Source organism: Durio zibethinus, chromosome 4, assembly GCF_047325235.1.
Source record: "Durio zibethinus cultivar Kanyao isolate XHJ-2024 chromosome 4, ASM4732523v1, whole genome shotgun sequence".
In the NCBI taxonomy this organism is placed as follows: domain Eukaryota; kingdom Viridiplantae; phylum Streptophyta; class Magnoliopsida; order Malvales; family Malvaceae; genus Durio; species Durio zibethinus.
In genome coordinates this window covers 7,011,664-7,030,778 of record NC_143165.1, presented here as the reverse complement: position 1 = coordinate 7,030,778, position 19,115 = coordinate 7,011,664, and the positions used below count along the sequence as shown (strand labels likewise).

Sequence of the window (19,115 nt, the reverse complement as noted above, 5' to 3'; positions counted from 1 at the left end):
GAAAATTATTCACTGGACATTTTCGACACTTATGTCAAAGCTAATATTTATAAAATAAATTATCTTTTTGATCATCTAATATTTTTAAAATTTTTTACTTTGATTTTAATTTTAAAATATAGTGTTTTTATCACTAATATTTATATTTAACCATTAAAAGATAATATATTTTCAATTCACGTCATCGTTGCTTGACGAGTGATATATTCGTGTTAATTGCTTGATTATTTGATCATGCCCACATGATAAAAAAAATATTTAAACTTTTTTAATATAGATTACAATTGTATTTGGTTATAATAAATTTCATGTGTTCATATCTTTTATTAATGTTACCCTAAAAGGCCCATAAAATTAGTTCTTGTCAATAAATTGTTAATTTTTTTAGTATTAAGAAGTCAAAGTTTAAGATAAAGAGAAAAAAAAATTTGTAAACACTTGTAGAAATTCACTTTCTAAGAGTGGTGGATGAGAGATTTAGACTTAGTCCAAGTTCAATAGTTAAGATTTTCTAATGATAGGTTTTACCTTTTTCATTGTTCTTTTGCGGCCTTTTTCTTGCTGGTTGCTAGCAAACAACATATTTTAGCTAGTTGGAGCGTGACTGCTAGTGGGACCTAATCACCTAAACAAGTCTTGGGTGTTCGAAATTAAAAAAGCAAAAGATATAATCTTGTCCTAAAGAAACATTCTAATGACTAAAATTTGAGAGTCCGGAAATTTTATGTTTTGAATTTTGGATGAAGCATGTGAAATTTATAACATGCATATATAGCTCAACATTTGTCCAAGGTCACATGTGGGATCAAAATGTGGAGTTCTATCTCTATGTCTCTCCGATATGTCATTTGGGATCAAATCTTTTAATTTTATTTTAATGCAATGGCCGAAAGTTTTATTGGTCTTATTCTAGAAGTGGGATTCATGACATGTACAATCATCTTTGGAAGCTATTTCTTTTGAACAATTTTTTTCATTTGTTCAACAATGTGAAAAGCTGAATTCTGTTTATTAGATTCAGATTTTGTTTTTATTTGAAGACTGCTTTGCTTTGTGCTATTGTACAATGAAAATAACTGTATTCGACTATCTAAAAGTATAATCATAGATACAATTCTCATGATCATATAATGATTTTGATATTATAAATAGAGTGAGGAATTAGTATCTTTTGTATTCAGCTAATTAAGTTCATTCTAGCTACTGATCCTAATTTTTCAGCTATGCCATCCTTTGAGAAAAACCTAACCAAGGTTGATGTTAAGAAGCAAATGGCAATTCCTACTAACTTCATTGGGTAACTGCCACAACACGAAGGGGGGTGGACGATATACTTTCCTGTCCATGATGTATCTGGCAACGTTTGGGAGAGATTCGAGTATTATATTAGAAGAGGACGCAATTCTAAACTTGTTTTCTAAGAGAATTGGCATACTTATGTCCTTGCTAAAGGTCTCATTCCTGGTGATAAAATTATTTTTTGAGTTGCAGAAAATGTTGCCAATGATGATCCAAGATATAATATTGCAGCACAAAAAAGAAGTTTGTACTTTTTGGTGCGATCATTTGATCTAAGGAGTTCTAGTCATTTTATGGATAAGGTAATTGGGATATGCTATTGTTGTTTTTTGTTGCTGTTCGTCGTTGTTTGTTGACGTCGCCATACTGATAGTGTGACCCTTTTTCTTTTCTAGGTTGTCGTTATGGTAGCATGGTCTTTTTCGTTTTTAGGTTACTAGTATTTGTATTTAATTTTGATAAATTTCATGTACTTTTAATATAACTTTTATTTGTATCACTTAAGTTTATGCCTATGAATCATATTTTCTTCTATATTTTCATTCAATTTTTTTTTCATGATTCATTGTTGCTTTTACTATCTCTTTTTTGTTTTGAATCTCTTCCACTAATCTCTTTATTAATACTTTTCAACACACACTTATTATCACCTAATATCTTTATTAATACTTTTCAATATACGCTTATCATCACCATTAATATTTCTTTATTTAAAATATTTGATCATAATTCATATAATTTTAAACGTGTTAAACCCAAACACTGTTTTTTATTGTGTCTTGTGAATTATCACCTTGGAACAAGAAATATATTATCATCTTTGGATGATAATTGGATTTCCCATTTACAATGGTAAACACACATACCAATAGCAAATTTGAGCACCAATATTTAATGTCAAGGGTAATTCCAAGATCACAATTTGTAGCAGACTACATTTTACACTAGGCGATGGAACCAAGTAAAGTGAGTTTTCGCTTTGATCTTTAACAATGGTAAAAAGAGTGGCAATGCAAAAAATCTCTTGGCAACTCACATATGTTACAAAAAATTGTGGAAGAAAAAATGGCATGTTATGATTGGAGGAGGAATGTTTAGATGTGTCCAATGGCAGTGAAATCAACCTAACAGAACAAACAATTCTCCGAAACACCTTTTCATGTTCTAAAAAATCTGTGTTTAGGCCAATTTAGCTAATCCTCATCTGATGACAAAGTTGGATTGTTCGAGCAAGTGTCTTTCTGATGAAGTTCCAATAGCTTTGTCTCTGGATTGCATAACAAGGGTGATGTTAGAATACAACATATATCTATTGATTTCGAAGCCATAGTCGCAACCTAAAGGTTTCAAATTTTCCATTGACATTAAATCAAGTAAATAGTCAAAGTGCAGTTTGACACTGCTTTAGTATCTCTCAAGTGCTATTCGTAACTGTCATATTAAATGTGATGTTTTAGGGGAGATGACCTAAGCTAGTACCAGATTTATGTGGATTTTGAGGAACTTTCTATTGGGTCAATATCTCATACAATCATGTACATGCATGGATCCAACCATATGCTCCCGCATTATGACTGATGGAAAACATATTAAGAAATTGTGGGAAATATAAGCCATTGATATTTCACCATGCAAATCTTCAGGGATCATGTACACAAACTTTATTTTTTTAAGAGAACTTATGCACCTACCCTTTTTTTTTTGTTCCAAAGTCCATAGAAATAAATGATGTAGGCAGGCTTAGAATGATTATTGGTGCGTCAATTTGTAAGCTTTAAATGGACACAAACCTGAACAATTGGGTATATCCCATACAGCAACAGATGTCAGTGTAAACTCTGGTTCACACGGTGCTTGATTATCCTCATGGTTGACATTCATTGCAAGCATCCATGCACCAATTGTAGCATCTTCATTATGCAACATCTGAAAACTGCAATTCATACAAAATGGAAAAACATCATAACAAATCAGAGATCTAAAAAAGTAGTGGATGAAGCATCTTTAGTAATATTCATCTAATGTTATGAAATGGGCTGTCAAAGAAATAGAACATGTTGCATAATATATATTGGATTAAGCTTTCCTAATATTATCTCACTTTTCTTTATGAATATCTACAATTTCGATTAAAACCAACCCCTTAACCTTCTCAATCACAACAAAGGAGGAGGAAAAGATAAAGAGGTTGATCAACATAATAATTTTTCAGTTATATTATATTGTCTTGAGAGAACAAGGTTGGCCATGACCCAAAGAGTTCAAACATTTGAGTAACATTTAAAGCTAAGCATGTTGAGTTCAAAAAGAGAGATGAAATTGGGCAAATTTGGGAAAGAAAACCTACAAAGTCAGCAAGTGAAAAACTGTGATCCAAAATATAGCCAAGGGAAAAGAAACAAGAGGAATAGAGAGAAATGGTTTAGCAGATAATTACAGGATTAGATATAAAATCGTTAAGCGTACTTGTTGTTTCTGATAGCAACCAAACTTGCAACAACATCAGTTGAAAGAATATATATAGGACAATAAGCATGAAGAAAGTACTCCTTGCCTAGTAGATAGGATAGTGGCTCATACCTTCATCAATTTAGTCATATCTGATCACTCACTAGTATATCAATATCCAAATGCCTACCTTTTTGGCCTCATATGCTCTAACATTGAATTTTGTCGAACATAATTCAAAATAGAAAGCTATGATATTCTATACTAGACATATAATTACCAATAAAGGAGAGTACATAGGCAGAACATGATGCATGGTGCAATTAAGATGCATGTACTTGTGACCCAAAACATGAAGCCAAAAAAGCAGTTGAATATACATATCTAAACCATAGATAGTAAATATAACAACTCAGAATCAAAGAGCGCATATGCAGCTTTAAAGAACGCTAACCAGAAGCAGAAATTCTAAAGGGATCTTCTTTCAATTGAATAACATGATGAATCGATAACTAAAATATTCAAAATGAAGTAACATTTTGTATGGGAACTTACTGAACTCCTCTATATCTAACAGAATGAAATCATCATATTCTGCAACTTCTTTTTTCACCTCTGCCATCTTTGAATTATCATTTGTTGTACCAATTATAAACCTAAAAGCTAATCATGTTGCCTCTTCCAACCTGAAAAACAAAATGAAAAAAATTAAAAATTAAAATTGTTGCTTCTATTTTTTTTTTTTTCAATTCTTAAAAAATGTTACTTTGCTTTGAGTCTGGTGAATAAGAGTAACTTCTAAACAGAGCTTAATTGTTCTAAAATTTTATATACCATTGAAGCTCTTGACGATCCGAAGGCATTCAAGTCTTCCTCAAGGACTGTTTTCGATCGGTCGAATCGAACCCAGTTTGGATCCCAACAAAGCCCATAGCTTTATGCCTCTTCATCCCATAATCATCATCTCCACCAGCTCCACTTTTATTCCCATCCCCGGTTCTGTCCCAAAAAACCCAGATGGACCTCGGGCCGGAGCTCCGAAACGGTAACCTGACCCACCGGAGGAGAGTGGCAAAGAGGAAAGAGACGATGGTGAAGGTGAAGAGGGCGAAGAAGATCAGGATCGTTGATCTGGTAGGGTGAGTGGGTGACGGCAAAGTGCGCGCATGGAAGAATTTGGGAGGTGATGGCATAACTGTAATTGTGTTGCCCGCCGTGGGCACAAGCTTTAGTTATATACCTGAGAAAAAGACTAGTAGCCCTTTCAGCGGAAAGATTACATACAAGTCTTTGCATAATTTATTAAGGCAAATACATCATAAGACAAAAAAAAAAATGATGAACTATGGCAAGCTTCTAATATCAGATTAATTAAATTAAAATTTCAATCGTAGATTGATTTACGTCGTCTCAATACATAAGTGATTTTCTACTAATTATTTTAACCACAGATACACACAATTGATAAAATCGTAGATTTAAAGTTTATTTCTTTCCTGGCCTTGGATTCCTAAGAGTATTTAATTCATCAAGAGTTTTTGCCTTTGTTTCTTTCTTTGTTTACCTTGCGTTCTAGAGTATTTTATTCTCTTTAAAATATTACTTCTTTGCTGCTGCTTTGCCAATGACATTCAAGCCTAGTTTAAGAGAGAACAACTTGGATTAGATTTAATTTCTGCGGCAGGGCATTCTTGAGAAGTTGTCCCGATTCTAAGCCTGTCTTCAAACTCGGTCCTAACTTCTTTGGAGCAATGATTCTAAGACAGAATTAATCCACACCAATCAAGAATACACAAAGATCTCAGACTGAGCATTTTTATATTAGTGAAATCAAGCCTAAAACAGTTCTTGTAATGGTTTTCTTTTCGAAATATGTAGCTTTCAGTCCAGACAATACTCTCAATTGGATTCTGAAGATTGCTGCTTTTATTTAAAACCAAAATTACCAAACCTCTACTCAGGTTTCTTTCTCTTCTGATTTTTCTTAAATTTTGCAAATATTCATCAGTTTGCAATCACAAGAAAAATGCAAATTACACCATAAGTCTATCAGTTACTCCATTTGCCAGGATGATGATTGTAACTTATATCATCTAACTGTTGGGATTCTATACTTTTAGGAATGGTTTTCTACAGATAATTGTTTTCGATTATTCCATAACTGAATGATTTTTGTAATGAGAAGTGCATACATTACTTTGTAATTACGGTTTGTTTATTTCCTCTGTATCTTGTATACAGTGAGGAGGACTAAGGAAATAGACCTGTGCTGACAGGCAGTCAATTGAACTCCTCAGCAACAGCTATTCACAAAATTAAATCCTTCATATCTCTCAGCACGGTTCCTCTTCCAGTCATCCACCTCAACCTCTAATTGTAAGATCCTTGCATCTATGATCTGGAGCAGTATGTGTCCTATCTAACCAAAGTAAGCTCGGGCAATTTTCTGCAAATGTTCCATCGCAAATCTCACATTGAAATTAATGCGTAGTGCATCCTTTATTGTGTCCCACCACCTAAATATTTTCTTTTCAGTAACTTGCTCAAGTTGTAGATCATCCATCTCTTTGATTGTAGGTCACAGCAGCACAGGGATTTATTAGACTAGTTGCAGAAACACCACCAAATACATCATTGATTCTCTCAACAGTCGGAATAAAAGACACTGGGAAACTGTCTCCCAACTGTTGTACATCATTAAAAAGTCCCTTGAAGTTTTTATGTACCTGCAATGCCACCAAAGAGACTTAGAGACATACATATACCACACATATGTTTTTTTCCCTATTTTGTTTCTAAGGATGTATGGTATAAATTTCTGATAATTGTTTTAGTCACTTTCTTGTGGTGAAAAAAGCTAGGAAACAAAAGCCTTTTGCAGCCATTATATTAGTCGAAATGAACTGTTAATGAGGAAAAAAATAGTAGAGAGCATAAAACTTAACAACTAAATGTCACATGTTATCAGATTCACATGTTGCTAAGAATTAAGAACATTCAGCAGCATCCCTATCTTCTAAAGAATCAAATCTTCCTATTACAATCGATAATGCTATCTGTCAGAATCTGCCTCTCCATCTGTGAATTTGATGACTTTGTGACAAGTCCCTTTTAACTTTCCCTGCTATTTACTATCTTCTTTCTCATTAACCACATCAAGCAAAAGGAAATGACAGAATCCATAAAAGTTGTTTTCCATACTACAAATCTTGTGCTTCAAGTGGTGATGGCATATATCGGATTTAAAGCTAGAAAGCCGGCAAAAAAACATAAGGATAAGTATGGCATATAAATAATAGAGCCTCAATTTGTCATTGACATCGTCAAAGTTTGTGACAATGATCTTCTTCATTGAGAGGCTTACAAAATGCCTCTTGAAATATGCAGTATTAGCGTCATGATCACGATAATAGAGCCTTGATTTGTCATAGCCATTTAAGTTCTCCCATATTTTCATTTGGAGATAGCATTAACCTCATATAAAAACTTTTCTAGGAAAAACGAGTAAAAATAATTGAGAGAAAGACATTTCTATTTCATTACCCCTTGGTTTAGCCGATGCTTCACATCACTATGTCTTTTGTTTTCTCTTTTCGGAGCCTCATTCGGTTTATCTCTACAACCTCTTGCTGTTTGTTGATGTTAAGCTTCTGATAGCTCCCCTTAACTCAACTGGTGCATACAACTGAAAGTTCATTGGATCAGCATGTATAATTTGGTCATACAGTCTCATTTGTGAGGATAAATAGGAACTTGTAGCTTCTGATGTAGTATTCACCATATTTCCGATGCCAAATTTGTCTTTGCAGTTTGCAGATTGACCGATTCTAGTTGATCTAGACAATTAAATGATATAATAATATTAACCACAAAGATGAGAATAATTAAACCATATGTTATGAATCATAATACAAATGATAAGGAAAACATTCCATTCAACTTAATGGGGTACGAAATTATATAAAATCTTGTTTGAAGAACATAAAAAGCAGATTAGTCAACTTTACCCAAAACAGAGGGAAAGGGGAACGAACAAACACATAAATTGAGCCTCCCACCAAGAATCTTCAATGAATCCCGGATGAAGAATTGACAAATCAAAAATTAAAAATAAGAGCTGAACATTTCCTTAGATCATTGATAAGTACGAGGCAAATACAATCTGGCAAATTTTAGGTGTTGTCTAAATTTATTCGTAACGGTTGCAAACATGTCTTTTACATCTTGCAAGAAATCAATTTTGTATATACTGGTCAGCTGGTTAACCTATCCGGCCACTAATCCTTTACAACCTACTGATGACAGTAATCTTACTTATCCATAAGGGAGTGGTTGGCCTGAGAATTTAGCCTCAAGATATCAAAGGCAACAACAATTGGACCATTAATTCCGAGAATCAAAACAAATGTTAGAAACTCCAACATTTATAGTGTAAGCAAATTAATTATTTACTAAATCTCAATAATCAAATTGAGTAAAGATCCATACCTTGTTCTTAGCTTGGCGCTGCAATTGCTTTAATTCATTTTCTAAAGCTGAATGATTCAGAAATTTTAATTGGCAAAAATAGTATACAACTACATTTTCAGACATATGATATTGAAATATGTACCTTAAAACTTATTTTGATAGGTAAATATTTTACTTAACTAGAGAGAAGAACGGGAAAATCTTTCTACAAGCAGAAGTACCGCTAATTATTAGTAAAAGATAAAAACAACCTACAACATAAGAGACACAGCCAAGTAAACAGACATCACCAATCTGACAAATAATAAAGCAGCTAAATCTCTCAATGCTGAAATAAACTGGAATTGACTGCATAGTCCGCTGCTTGGTTTTTGCTTCTGAATCTTGGTTTTGTTTTGCAATGAAACTTTGAATTGCAGAGAACAGTGAATGCAGCTGCGAGAACCCAATGCTTGAGAGCAATTGAGAGAGCAAAGAGGGAAAATTAGTTTCTTGCATGCATTTTCTATTTATTCTAACCGTTTTATATAAGAATTTTATAGCACAAGATTGAAGAGATGGGTATAGGGTCTTGTAATTATGTACTTGGGTTTATAGCACAGGATTGAAGAGATAAAATTTGTCTAAATCTAATAACAAACCATTCCAAATTATCGCTGAACTGAATAGAAAATGAAGAGTGAATTAATAATGACAAGCTAACACATTTCATACCATATTAAACTTGCTCAATGCTGATTAGAAACTTATGTTTGATTTTCTTGAGCATAGCCACAACATCCGCCATATTGTTTCTATCCTCAGGTAACTCAGCTGAGCATTTCAAAGCTAACTCCATGATAGATGATATGCAATTTGCTTTAATAATGAAATATTCGTCCTCTCTACTTAATAAATTGGCATCTGCAATATCAATCATTCCTTTAGATAAGGATCTTTGCATCCAATGCCTCATAGTCATTGTTTCACAAAAAATTTCATCCGTTGGCTTCTTTTTTGTGAAAGTTTCTATTAAGAGAATCCCGTAACTATAGATGTCACATTTTATGGAAACAATTCCTGCTGATCCAAATTCTGCATTTCAAGCATAATCAAAAGTATTATTGATCATTAATTAATTCTAAAAAGATTGTCTACCTATATCATGTAAAATCCTGAATATGAAAAAATTGTAAAGAAAAAAAAGAGAGAAAATAACCATAAGTATTCAAAAGATCACCTGGTGCCATATATCCAACAGTTGCAAGTGTCATGGTTTGTCTCATGAAATCATCTTCGTCTAATAGTTTGGCAATGCCAAAATCTCCCAAATGCGCAACCATGTCTTCATCTAGTAGAATATTACTTGGCTTTAGGTCACAATGGATTATAGGAGTTGGTTGTCCAGCATGGAGGTATTCTAGAGCTGATGCAACATCTATCATTATATTGATCCTTTGTAAGATATCAAGAAAATAGTGTTCAGAATGTAACCATTTTTCAAGACTTCCATTAGGCATGAAATCAAGCACCAAGGCTTTGAAGTCCACATTGGAGCAACAAGTAATGACCTTGACAAGATTGCGATGGACTATATTACGCATAGCTTCACATTCAGTGTCGAAACTCCTAAATGCTCCTTCTATCTGCAAATTGAAAACTTTTATTGCAACATTCATCCCATCTGAAAGCCTCCCTTTATATACAGATCCAAAACTCCCTGAACCAAGAAAGTTGCATTCTCCAAATCCATCAGTTGCTTGTGAAAGTTCAGCATATGAAATTCTTCTCCATGTTTTCAAAAATAACAAATCTTCCTTAACCGGTAGAGTTATACTCCACCTTTGGCGTTTTCTGTATATAATAGTAAAAACTATTATTACTACAATAGTAGCAATTGTTGGCAAACCATACCTTAAAACACGCAATATGGTCAACTTGGAATTTCTGTGGATGCTACTCTTGCAAGGTGGGACTAGCAATCTAGATGGACCACAAAGTGCATAATTTTTCATGAATGATCTATAGGAAAAGTTTTGAAAACATCGTCCAGTGGGGATTTCTCCTTCCAATCTATTGTAGGAAACATTAAAATATTTTAGATTCGAAAGCTTTTCCAATGATTTGGGAATAACTCCAGAGAGATTGTTATTGCATAAATCCAAGAATTCCAAACTAATCAAGCCACCAAATGATTCAGGAATATGACCAAGAAACTTGTTATTAGATAAATCTAAAGAAACCAATGTTTCAGGGCCCTCAATTGTAGACGCCATATCACTCATTAGTAGATTCTTTGACAAATTCAAATACATTAGTGCCCTTAAATGTCCGATATCAAGTGGATGTGAGCCGCTAAAGTAGTTTGAGGACAAATCTATTTCTAAGATATCTTTAAGGCTCCACAAGGTTGGGGGTATTGCATAACTCAATTTGTTGGATCGCAAGTAAAGATTTCTTAAAGAAGTCAAATTACTCAAACAAGTAGGCAGAGGTCCATTGAGCTTATTAAATGATAAGTTCAATGTATATAATCTCTCCAAACCACAGATTTTTTCAGGGATGGGCCCTTGTAACTCATTAGTCTGAAGAGTCAAACTTTGGATATTTCGTAGTCCTCCTATTATCGCTGGAATAGATCCACTTATTTTATTATTGCTAAGGTCTAAGAGAAACATGTTGCTTAAGTTAGCGACTTCCAATGGAATATTACCTTGAAGCTCACAATCAAAAGCTAAAAGTTGTTGAAGACTTGTTGAAAGATTGCCAATGTAAGTTGGAAGAATGCCATTCAATGGATTTTCTGAAACATCTATAAATGTCAAATTCTTGCAATTTGCCAAAGATGAGAGAAAGCTCCACTTGTGAGTAGCAGGTTCTGTGGTAAAATGATTGCTCCCAATTTGGAACCATTCAAGGCGTCTTAAGTTGCCAAGGGTACTTGGAATAAGGCCAGAGAAGGAGTTCTCTTGTAATGCAAGGATCTTGAGCATGGAAGCATTGGAGATGGAATTGAGAATGTTTCCACTCAGATTATTTCCATCCAGAATGAGTGTTTCAAGTTTTTGAAAACTGTTCATGGGTGGTAAGTTACCTGTTAAAAAACTGAATCTTTTAGTATTTTGTGCTTACCACAATTTTGTCAAAGAGAGTAAATTTGACAAGATAAAACCTAAATTGAAAAAAATTAGAAGTTGAAAGAAAGATAATGTATATGTTTACAATTTATGTTTATTTTTGTAGAAATATTTGTACAAACAAATCAACCACCAATCCAACAAATTTTATTTTTTAAATTAAAGGAAAAAAATTATCCTTGTTTTAGAAGTGGAATGTATTACTACCATCAAGCTAATAAACATACATCACCAATTGAATGGCATAAACGAAGAGGTTGAAATTTATATTTCATATAAGAATACAAGAATTTAAATTATAAAAATAAATGAAAAGAGATTAAATGTTCGAGATCTTTCAAATTTTGAAGTTTATTTAGGTCCAATAGATTTGTAATTAAATTTCAAAGTAGCCCATTTACAACATTTTGACCTTGGGTAACGATTGCTTTGGGTTTTAATTTACCAATTGGTATTGGTTTAGATTAGATTCATTTTTTGATTTCTTTATTTTATCTTATTTTATTTCAAAAATTAAAAAAATTAAAAATACAAAAAGAATAAAAAATTCCAATTTTCCTTTCTTTAACTTTTTTTTTATTTTTACATTTTTTTATTTATCTTTATTTTTATTTTATCTTTACACTTTATTTTTATTTATCCGTCTTTGTCCTTTTATATTTACATTTTATTTTATTTATCTATCTTTATTTTTTTATATTTTCTTTATATATTGTTTTCATTTTTGTATCTTTTGTTTTGTTATTTTTGAAAAAAATCATAATGAAAACCCAAGAAAAATGAAAGACAAGTTTTAATTGGAAACAAATAGGTGATTAAGCTTAGGAAGATGATGACACATATCATCAGGCCACTTACCTGACAAACTATTGTTTTGTAGAGCAACAGTGGTCAGAGAAGAAATGTTGAAGATGGAAACTGAAATCTGACCAGTAAGGCCCATATCTCCTGCACTTAATATCTCTAAGGTAAAAAGATTACCAATTTCCTCAGGAATTTCACCTGCAAATAAGGTAAACAATCAAAGTGTTAGCTTGACTACCTATTTTGTTTAATTATGTCAGTATATTGGTTTAGAAATTGAATATTTTGCATTGAAAAAATGAAAAAAAGATATGAAAATGCATTTAGACTAAAGAAATCAAATTAAAGCTCACCTTCTAAGTTATTTACACTCAAATATACTTCTTTGAATTGTGTTAAATTTCCAGTATTTCTTGGAATGAACCCATTCAATTGATTTCTAGACAATGTTAATATTTTTAAGCTTACTGCATTTGCCTATACTTGATGGAATATAACTAGATAATTCATTTATGAACAAGTAAAACACTTCAAGTAAAACACAAATCATCTGGCAAACTGCCAGAAAAACTACTATGTTGGAGATAAATCTCTTTCAAAGGGAAAATCTTGAAGAAGAAAGATGGAATCTGACCCGATAGTTGATTGTATCTTAAGTCCAAGATCGCTACGTCGGACATGTTAATAAGTTTTGGAGGAATCGTGCCTGTAAAATTACTATTTCTCTTACCCAAGCCGTTGAGCTTGAACTTATGCGTGGAGCTGAGCCAAGCCATTTTGTGAGCCATTCAATCAAAACCAGTTTTGGTAATTTTTTGTTTATTTATTTATTTTATTTGTTTAAAATAAAAAATTATTTTTTAAGGATTAAAAAATTAAATTTATAATAATCTATTAAACTATTGAAGGATTTTTATTGATTAAAAAATTTTAAAATAAATTTAAGGAAATCTTACCACAATAAAGGATCTTATTAAAAAATGAAATCTTACTTAATTATTAGATGATTTTATGAATTTTAAAAAATAATTTTTCAAAATTAAATTTATGATAACATATCAAACTATTGCAAGGTTTTCCTGAATTTAAAGAAAAATTTCAAAATAAATTAAAAAATTCTTATTAAACTATTGGATAATTTTATTTTGAGAAATAAATTTTTATCAAACTATTAGAGAATTTTTATAGATTTAAAGAAAATTTTTAAAATACATTTAAAAAATCTTACCAAATTATTAAATGATCTTATTTGAGACAAAAAATTCTACAAAACTATTTGAGGATTTAATGAATTTATAGAAACAATTGAAATTAAACTTTACCAAACTATTGGAGAATCTCATTTGGGAAATAAAATCCTATCAATATATTTGAAGGATTTTATGGATTGAAAAAATAAATTTTTGAGAATAAAATCCAATAATGAAGCCTCTTCAAGAGTGATAATAATCTCCTTAAATACTCCTGATGTTAGAAAATATTTCTAAATTGTTACTAAACAACTGGAGTAAGGAAATTTTCTAAAAATTATAATTTTCAATTTGAGGATCTTTTTTGAAAAATAATTTTAAAGCTTAATGAATAACATGAAATCAACTGATATTATTTTTTGGATAAATGTTGTAAGGATTTATCATTTTTCTTGTACATAACCATACTCTCGAACCTATTTTGGTTTCATAGACTAAAATCTACTCTTTTAAAAACTTGAATTAAACTTAATATATTTCTTTAAAAGGAATAAGATTAATTAGGTGACCAATTACATCTAAATAAAAAAATTAGTGACAACTTTTATATTTATATTTAGCGATCAAGTTTATGGTCTTGTACATTATGACACATATTTTTGTCATATATAAAAGATTAATTTCATATTTTAATCATAGTTTTTTTTTATATAAATACGGTATGAGATCTTTTCAAATTTTGTTTATATTTAACTCTTTTTCAAACATCTTAATGGTGCATTTTTCTTATTGATTTGTTGCATTCAAGACTTTATTTTTGAAATGTTCCCCACAAGAATTGAACTTAGGATAGTGTAAAATTGAAACTCCTTTCTTTACCAATTAAACTAACTCTTTATGGGTTAATTATAGCTTAATTCCTTTAATTATATTATCAACTCATAAAAACAATATGCATAATTGATAATCCTAAATGCTAATTCATTAAGAAAAAGTGAATTTAAAATTTAGTTTAGTTAAATCATATAATATTTTTAAAACCAAACATTCAATAGGTTTGAGATTTGAACCCCAACACCTACAACATTTTTTCTTATTCTCATATTGCAATGTCCTATATTAAAAAAAAAAAAAAAAAAACAAATGAGAGCCTGCATTTTACTTCAAGATTCACTTCATATATCTTGGTACTTACTAAAACAATAAATTAGACTTAATAATTTAAAACATAATACAATGACATGATAAAAATAAAAGATACAAAAATCATACAGTCTAAAATTTTAACAAAAACCATAAATGCATTTAACAAAAAAAAAATATATTTGATATTTTCGTTTAGACACGAATTATGATACAGAATTTTATATAAAACATAATATAAATATATAAATTATTAATATTTTAAATGATATAAATACATGAATTATTAACTTTACAGTAACTATTTTTTTTCCCATATTCACTATTTCTTAGTTAAAAAGAATAGAAGGGAGGCACAAATCTCTGCAGTAACCGAAGAATCTGATAAGATTGCAAACGGTTCCATCTCAGACGGTGATTTTCGGAGTCGAAATAGAGTGTTATCAAGAGTTTGGGAAGAGGCAGAAGAGTGGAGGGAAGCGGAAGCTACTTGGGAGGTGGCCAAACAACTGGGTATCGCGGCGAGAGGAGACGAGCAAGTGGTAATTAGAAAGATATACGAGCTGTAAGGCAAGAAAGATCTGTACAGGGGATGAGGAAACTAATTTACTAAAGGAAACGGAGGACATCTGGAGGGCGGGCAAGTAGGTTGGTTTATCAGCATTAGGAGAGGAGGTCTTGGTCGCGATACTACTCTATCTAAATCTTTTTGCTTTATTCGTTGACTGGTGGTTTAATTTATTGAGTTGTTGTGAGGAATTTGTTACTGGGGTGGTTGGTTACTTGTGGCATTTTTAGGTGGGTTTATTGCCTAGCTGATGGGCATAGGTGATAGGGCTCTAAAAGAGAAGTTATTCAAGGCCGTCTTCGGATCTTTAAGCCAAAGATAGCAAGGTCAACGAGATTTTCAATCATTCTTATTTAAGAAAAATTCCATCATTTTCGTTGAACATATATCATGTTTATTTTAACTAATTTTTAAACTTTTATTAATGAAAATACTTTAAAATAATCAAAACATTTATTTAGTATTTAATTGTTAATAAAATATCACAAAATTTTACAGTAAATGCGGTGCTAAATTTTTAAAAATAAGCATTATTTAATTCAAATTTTGAAATGGGCTGTAATCATATATGCTTGATTTTATGCAAATAAAAAATATATAGTAATAAAATGGCACTAAAAATTTTCTAGCTCCAATTACAAAAACTGTGAACTAAAAAAGAAAAACACATTTAATAGAATGTTTTTTGACTTGGAAAAAAATCGAAGCCAGATGCATGCCTTCTAAACTATTTTCAGCTATATGTACTTCTTCGAGCATGTTTAAATTCAAAATACATTTTATAGCACTAGTTTTGAACTATATATATATATATATATATATATATATATTTGACTAGATTAATCAATTTTTATACCTCAAAATTGAAGAGAGGCTGATGATAGGTTGCGATCATACAAATAAAAAATATTTTAGCACTGAGTCTTATTAGGTTAACTTTGGCACTAAAAAATTCTAAAGAAAAAAAAATTATGTGGAACCAAATAACTCTAAAATGATTATGAACTAAAATGAAGAAAAAAAATTAAATAGAATGCTTTTAACATAGAAAATAATATCAAAGACAAAAGCATACCTTCCAATCTGTTTTCACCTAGATATACTTTTTTGAGCAGGGTTAAATTTCCAATACTCTTTGGAATGAGCCCCGTGAATTGATTTATAGATAATGTCAAAATCTGCATATTGTAGCATTTGCCTATACTTGGAGGAATATTACCAGATAATTGATTTTCAGATAAGTAAAGCCACTTAAGCTTAGGAAGATGATGACACATATAGTCAGGCAATCTACCTGATAAACTATTGTTTTGTAGAGCAACAATGATCAGAGAAGAAATGTTGAAGATGGAAGCTGGAATCTGACCAGTAAGGCCCATATGTGATGCACTTAATATCTTTAAACTAAGAAGATTACTAATTTCCTCAGGAATTTCACCTGCAAACAAAGTAAACAATCAAAGTGATAGCTTCACTACCTATTTTTTAAAATTATTTTAGTATATTAGTTTAGCAAATTAAAAATTTTGCATTGAAAAAATGAAAAACAAATGCAAATGTGTTTAGACTAAAGAAATCAAATTAAAGCTTACCTTCTAAGTTATTTACACCCAAATATACTTCTTTGAGTTGTGTTAAATTTCCAATATTTCTTGGAATGAACCCATTGAATTGATTAATAGACAATGCTAATATTTGAAGCTTGCTGCATGTGCCTATACTTGATGGAATATAACCGGATAATTCATTTGTACCCAAGGCAAGTATCTCGAGTTTAGGAAGATAGACACCTAAATCATCTGGCAAACTACCAGAAAGACTATTATATTGGAGATGAATCTCTTTCAAAGAGGAAATCTTGAAGATGGAAGGTGGAATCTGACCGGATAGTTTATTGTTCCCCAAGTGCAAGATCTCTAGGTTGGACATGTTAACAAGTGTTTGAGGAATTGTGCCTGTGAGACTATTATTTTTCATTCTCAACTTTTCAACTCTATGTAATTTCCCAAGCCATGATGGAATCCTCCCATTAAGGCCGTTGAAGCTTAAATCAATGAGCCTCAAACGATGCAGTTGCCCCAATTCTTTAGGTAGATGACCATAGAAACTGTTGTTGCTCAAATCGAGAGAGAGTAGAAATGAGAGATTTCCAAGATGAGGAGGGATTGTTCCTGTAAGATTCATCTTTGGGAGAGTCAAGGATGTGACCCTTCCATGTTTGACACCACAAGAAACACCAAGCCAGGTACAAACAGAGTTAGAGGCCGTCCAATCGTCTGCCAAGACATTGTGAGGATCAAGGATACGGTGTTTAAACTGGAGTAGTGCAAATTGATCAGTGGTCAGATTCCTCACAGTCATAGCTAAGCTAACCATGAAACATTGCATAAACAAAAATGAAAGAAAATGAAAGTAGGTGTTGTTCATGATTGTGGGATGCGTATTAAGAAAAGAGTTCGAAAGAGAGGAAACTAAAGTGATACAATGGTAGGTAGGACGGTTAAGGAAGAGCCCATAAAGCTTGCTTAAATAGGGTTTGCGAGTCTAGTTCTTCAAAATCAATTCATGTGTGAAATTGAATTCATAAGTCTAGTTCCTCAGAAAAAGTGAAAACAATCACAAAACACAAAGCAATGCGCAACACATGTGTAGTCGTTAATATTTAAAAAATTTTAAATATATATTTTATATTAAATTTAAAATGTTGACATTTGAAAAAGAAGCAAAATTCTTTTTTTTTTTTAATGATAAAGGAGATGATCAAAGGAAAAACCAACTAAGCATCCTTAAACGGTTATCATATGACATAGATAGCTCTATGATGAGATCAAAGTCTTTCTTCTACAATTACTTTATTAAATTTCTTTAAGACGAGTCTTTGTTGTTCATAATTTACTTTGATTATTCACTCACTTTTTTATGATCAATGGGATTGATTGGAAATTAAATGTATTTTCAGTCAAGGATTTACACTGGCTTTCTCCCATCCCCAATTCTTTCGTCTTTTGAGAAATTTCTTTTATCTTTTCATTTTGATTGAATGACGGAATTAAATTAAAATAAATTACATCATTAGTTTTAATTAGTCTTTTGTAGTGTTTCATTTTCATGTGTGACCTAAAAACTTGATTTATATAACATATCATTTTTGTTTCAATCAATTTTGTGATTCCATACCTTCAACCATTTGTAACATATCCTAAAAAAAACTAATTAAAAAAAAACTCAATTTTATTTCTCAAAAATATTAGTCCAACACTAACATAGTTGTCGATATTTAAATTTTAGAAATATATTTTTATTAAACTTTAAAGTGCTAACATTTAAAAAAAAAAAAAACATCTAAATTGATAGAATTAATTGGATTTCGTAGTGGGTACATGTTCATTAATAATATTCTTTGCCTTTAAAAAGAATTACCATAAAAAATCTTGAGTTTTTTTTGGCATACCAAGAATGGAACCTAGTGCAACTATGTGATAGGAATGTATAGATAATAATAATAATAATAATAATAATAATAATAATAATAATAATAATAACTGTATTAAACCGCTATCTTAATTTATTAGTAAAGTTTTAAATTTTGAAAAATAGTAAAAGAAATAGCATTTCAGTTGTAGAATTCAATTCCCGAACTCAAAGTTTACCTAATTATTGCTGCGTGATCAAAATGCACAATTTGATAGTTTTTTTTCTCTGCCTTCTTTTTTAAGTGTGTTTCTCTATCCTAAACTTTATCAATGTGAAATGTCTGTAGTAGTTGTTGTAATTATGATATCAATAATGATAATGCAAACGGTACAATTTCAGCCTGTAATAATAATTTGTGGCAGATGTTTACCTTCGCAAACCTCTCTTGCTTTTACATCATAGCAAAATTGAAGACCAAGACTCTCTAGATGATTCATCACTTTCGAGATGAAGTATAGAGAAGGGACTAGCACTACAGAAATACTTTGCTCATTTTCCAATTAAAAGATAGAAAAAGAAAAAACAAATCTACTCGGTCGGTTGTCAATTGTCATTTTCTTGCCAAATGGAAAACCAATTTTCTAACCCAAAAAATAAGCTAGA

General features: G+C 31.1%; 1 protein-coding gene and 1 pseudogene across 4 annotated transcripts; both read right to left on the bottom strand.

Moving 5' to 3' along the window:
* Window positions 1–2,492: 2,492 nt before the first annotated feature.
* Window positions 2,493–5,222, bottom strand: LOC111288667 (putative beta-1,3-galactosyltransferase 14; annotated as a pseudogene). Its single transcript, XR_016341869.1, has 5 exons — window positions 4,582–5,222; window positions 4,303–4,433; window positions 3,766–3,853; window positions 3,090–3,232; window positions 2,493–2,566 (listed from the first exon to the last, which is right to left on the bottom strand). The product of XR_016341869.1 is annotated as a putative beta-1,3-galactosyltransferase 14 (transcript).
* Window positions 5,223–5,811: 589 nt separating this feature from the next.
* On the bottom strand, window positions 5,812–17,590 carry LOC111288349 (uncharacterized). Of its 3 annotated transcripts, XM_089759326.1 has the most exons (9): window positions 16,631–17,590; window positions 16,333–16,476; window positions 16,114–16,236; window positions 12,192–12,335; window positions 9,437–11,290; window positions 8,932–9,291; window positions 7,526–8,668; window positions 7,291–7,432; window positions 5,878–6,473 (listed from the first exon to the last, which is right to left on the bottom strand). In XM_089759326.1, the coding sequence occupies exons 1-6, from the start codon at window positions 17,463–17,465 to the stop codon at window positions 8,936–8,938; spliced, it is 3,456 nt and encodes a 1,151-aa protein (XP_089615452.1). In that variant the 5' UTR covers window positions 17,466–17,590; the 3' UTR covers window positions 5,878–6,473; window positions 7,291–7,432; window positions 7,526–8,668; window positions 8,932–8,935. The 3 variants fall into 3 exon arrangements, with proteins under 3 accessions (XP_089615450.1, XP_089615452.1, XP_089615451.1); XM_089759325.1 differs by having other exon boundaries at window positions 16,114–16,476; XM_089759324.1 differs by having other exon boundaries at window positions 5,812–6,473; window positions 7,291–8,668; window positions 16,114–16,476.
* Between the last annotated feature and the right edge of the window lie 1,525 nt (window positions 17,591–19,115).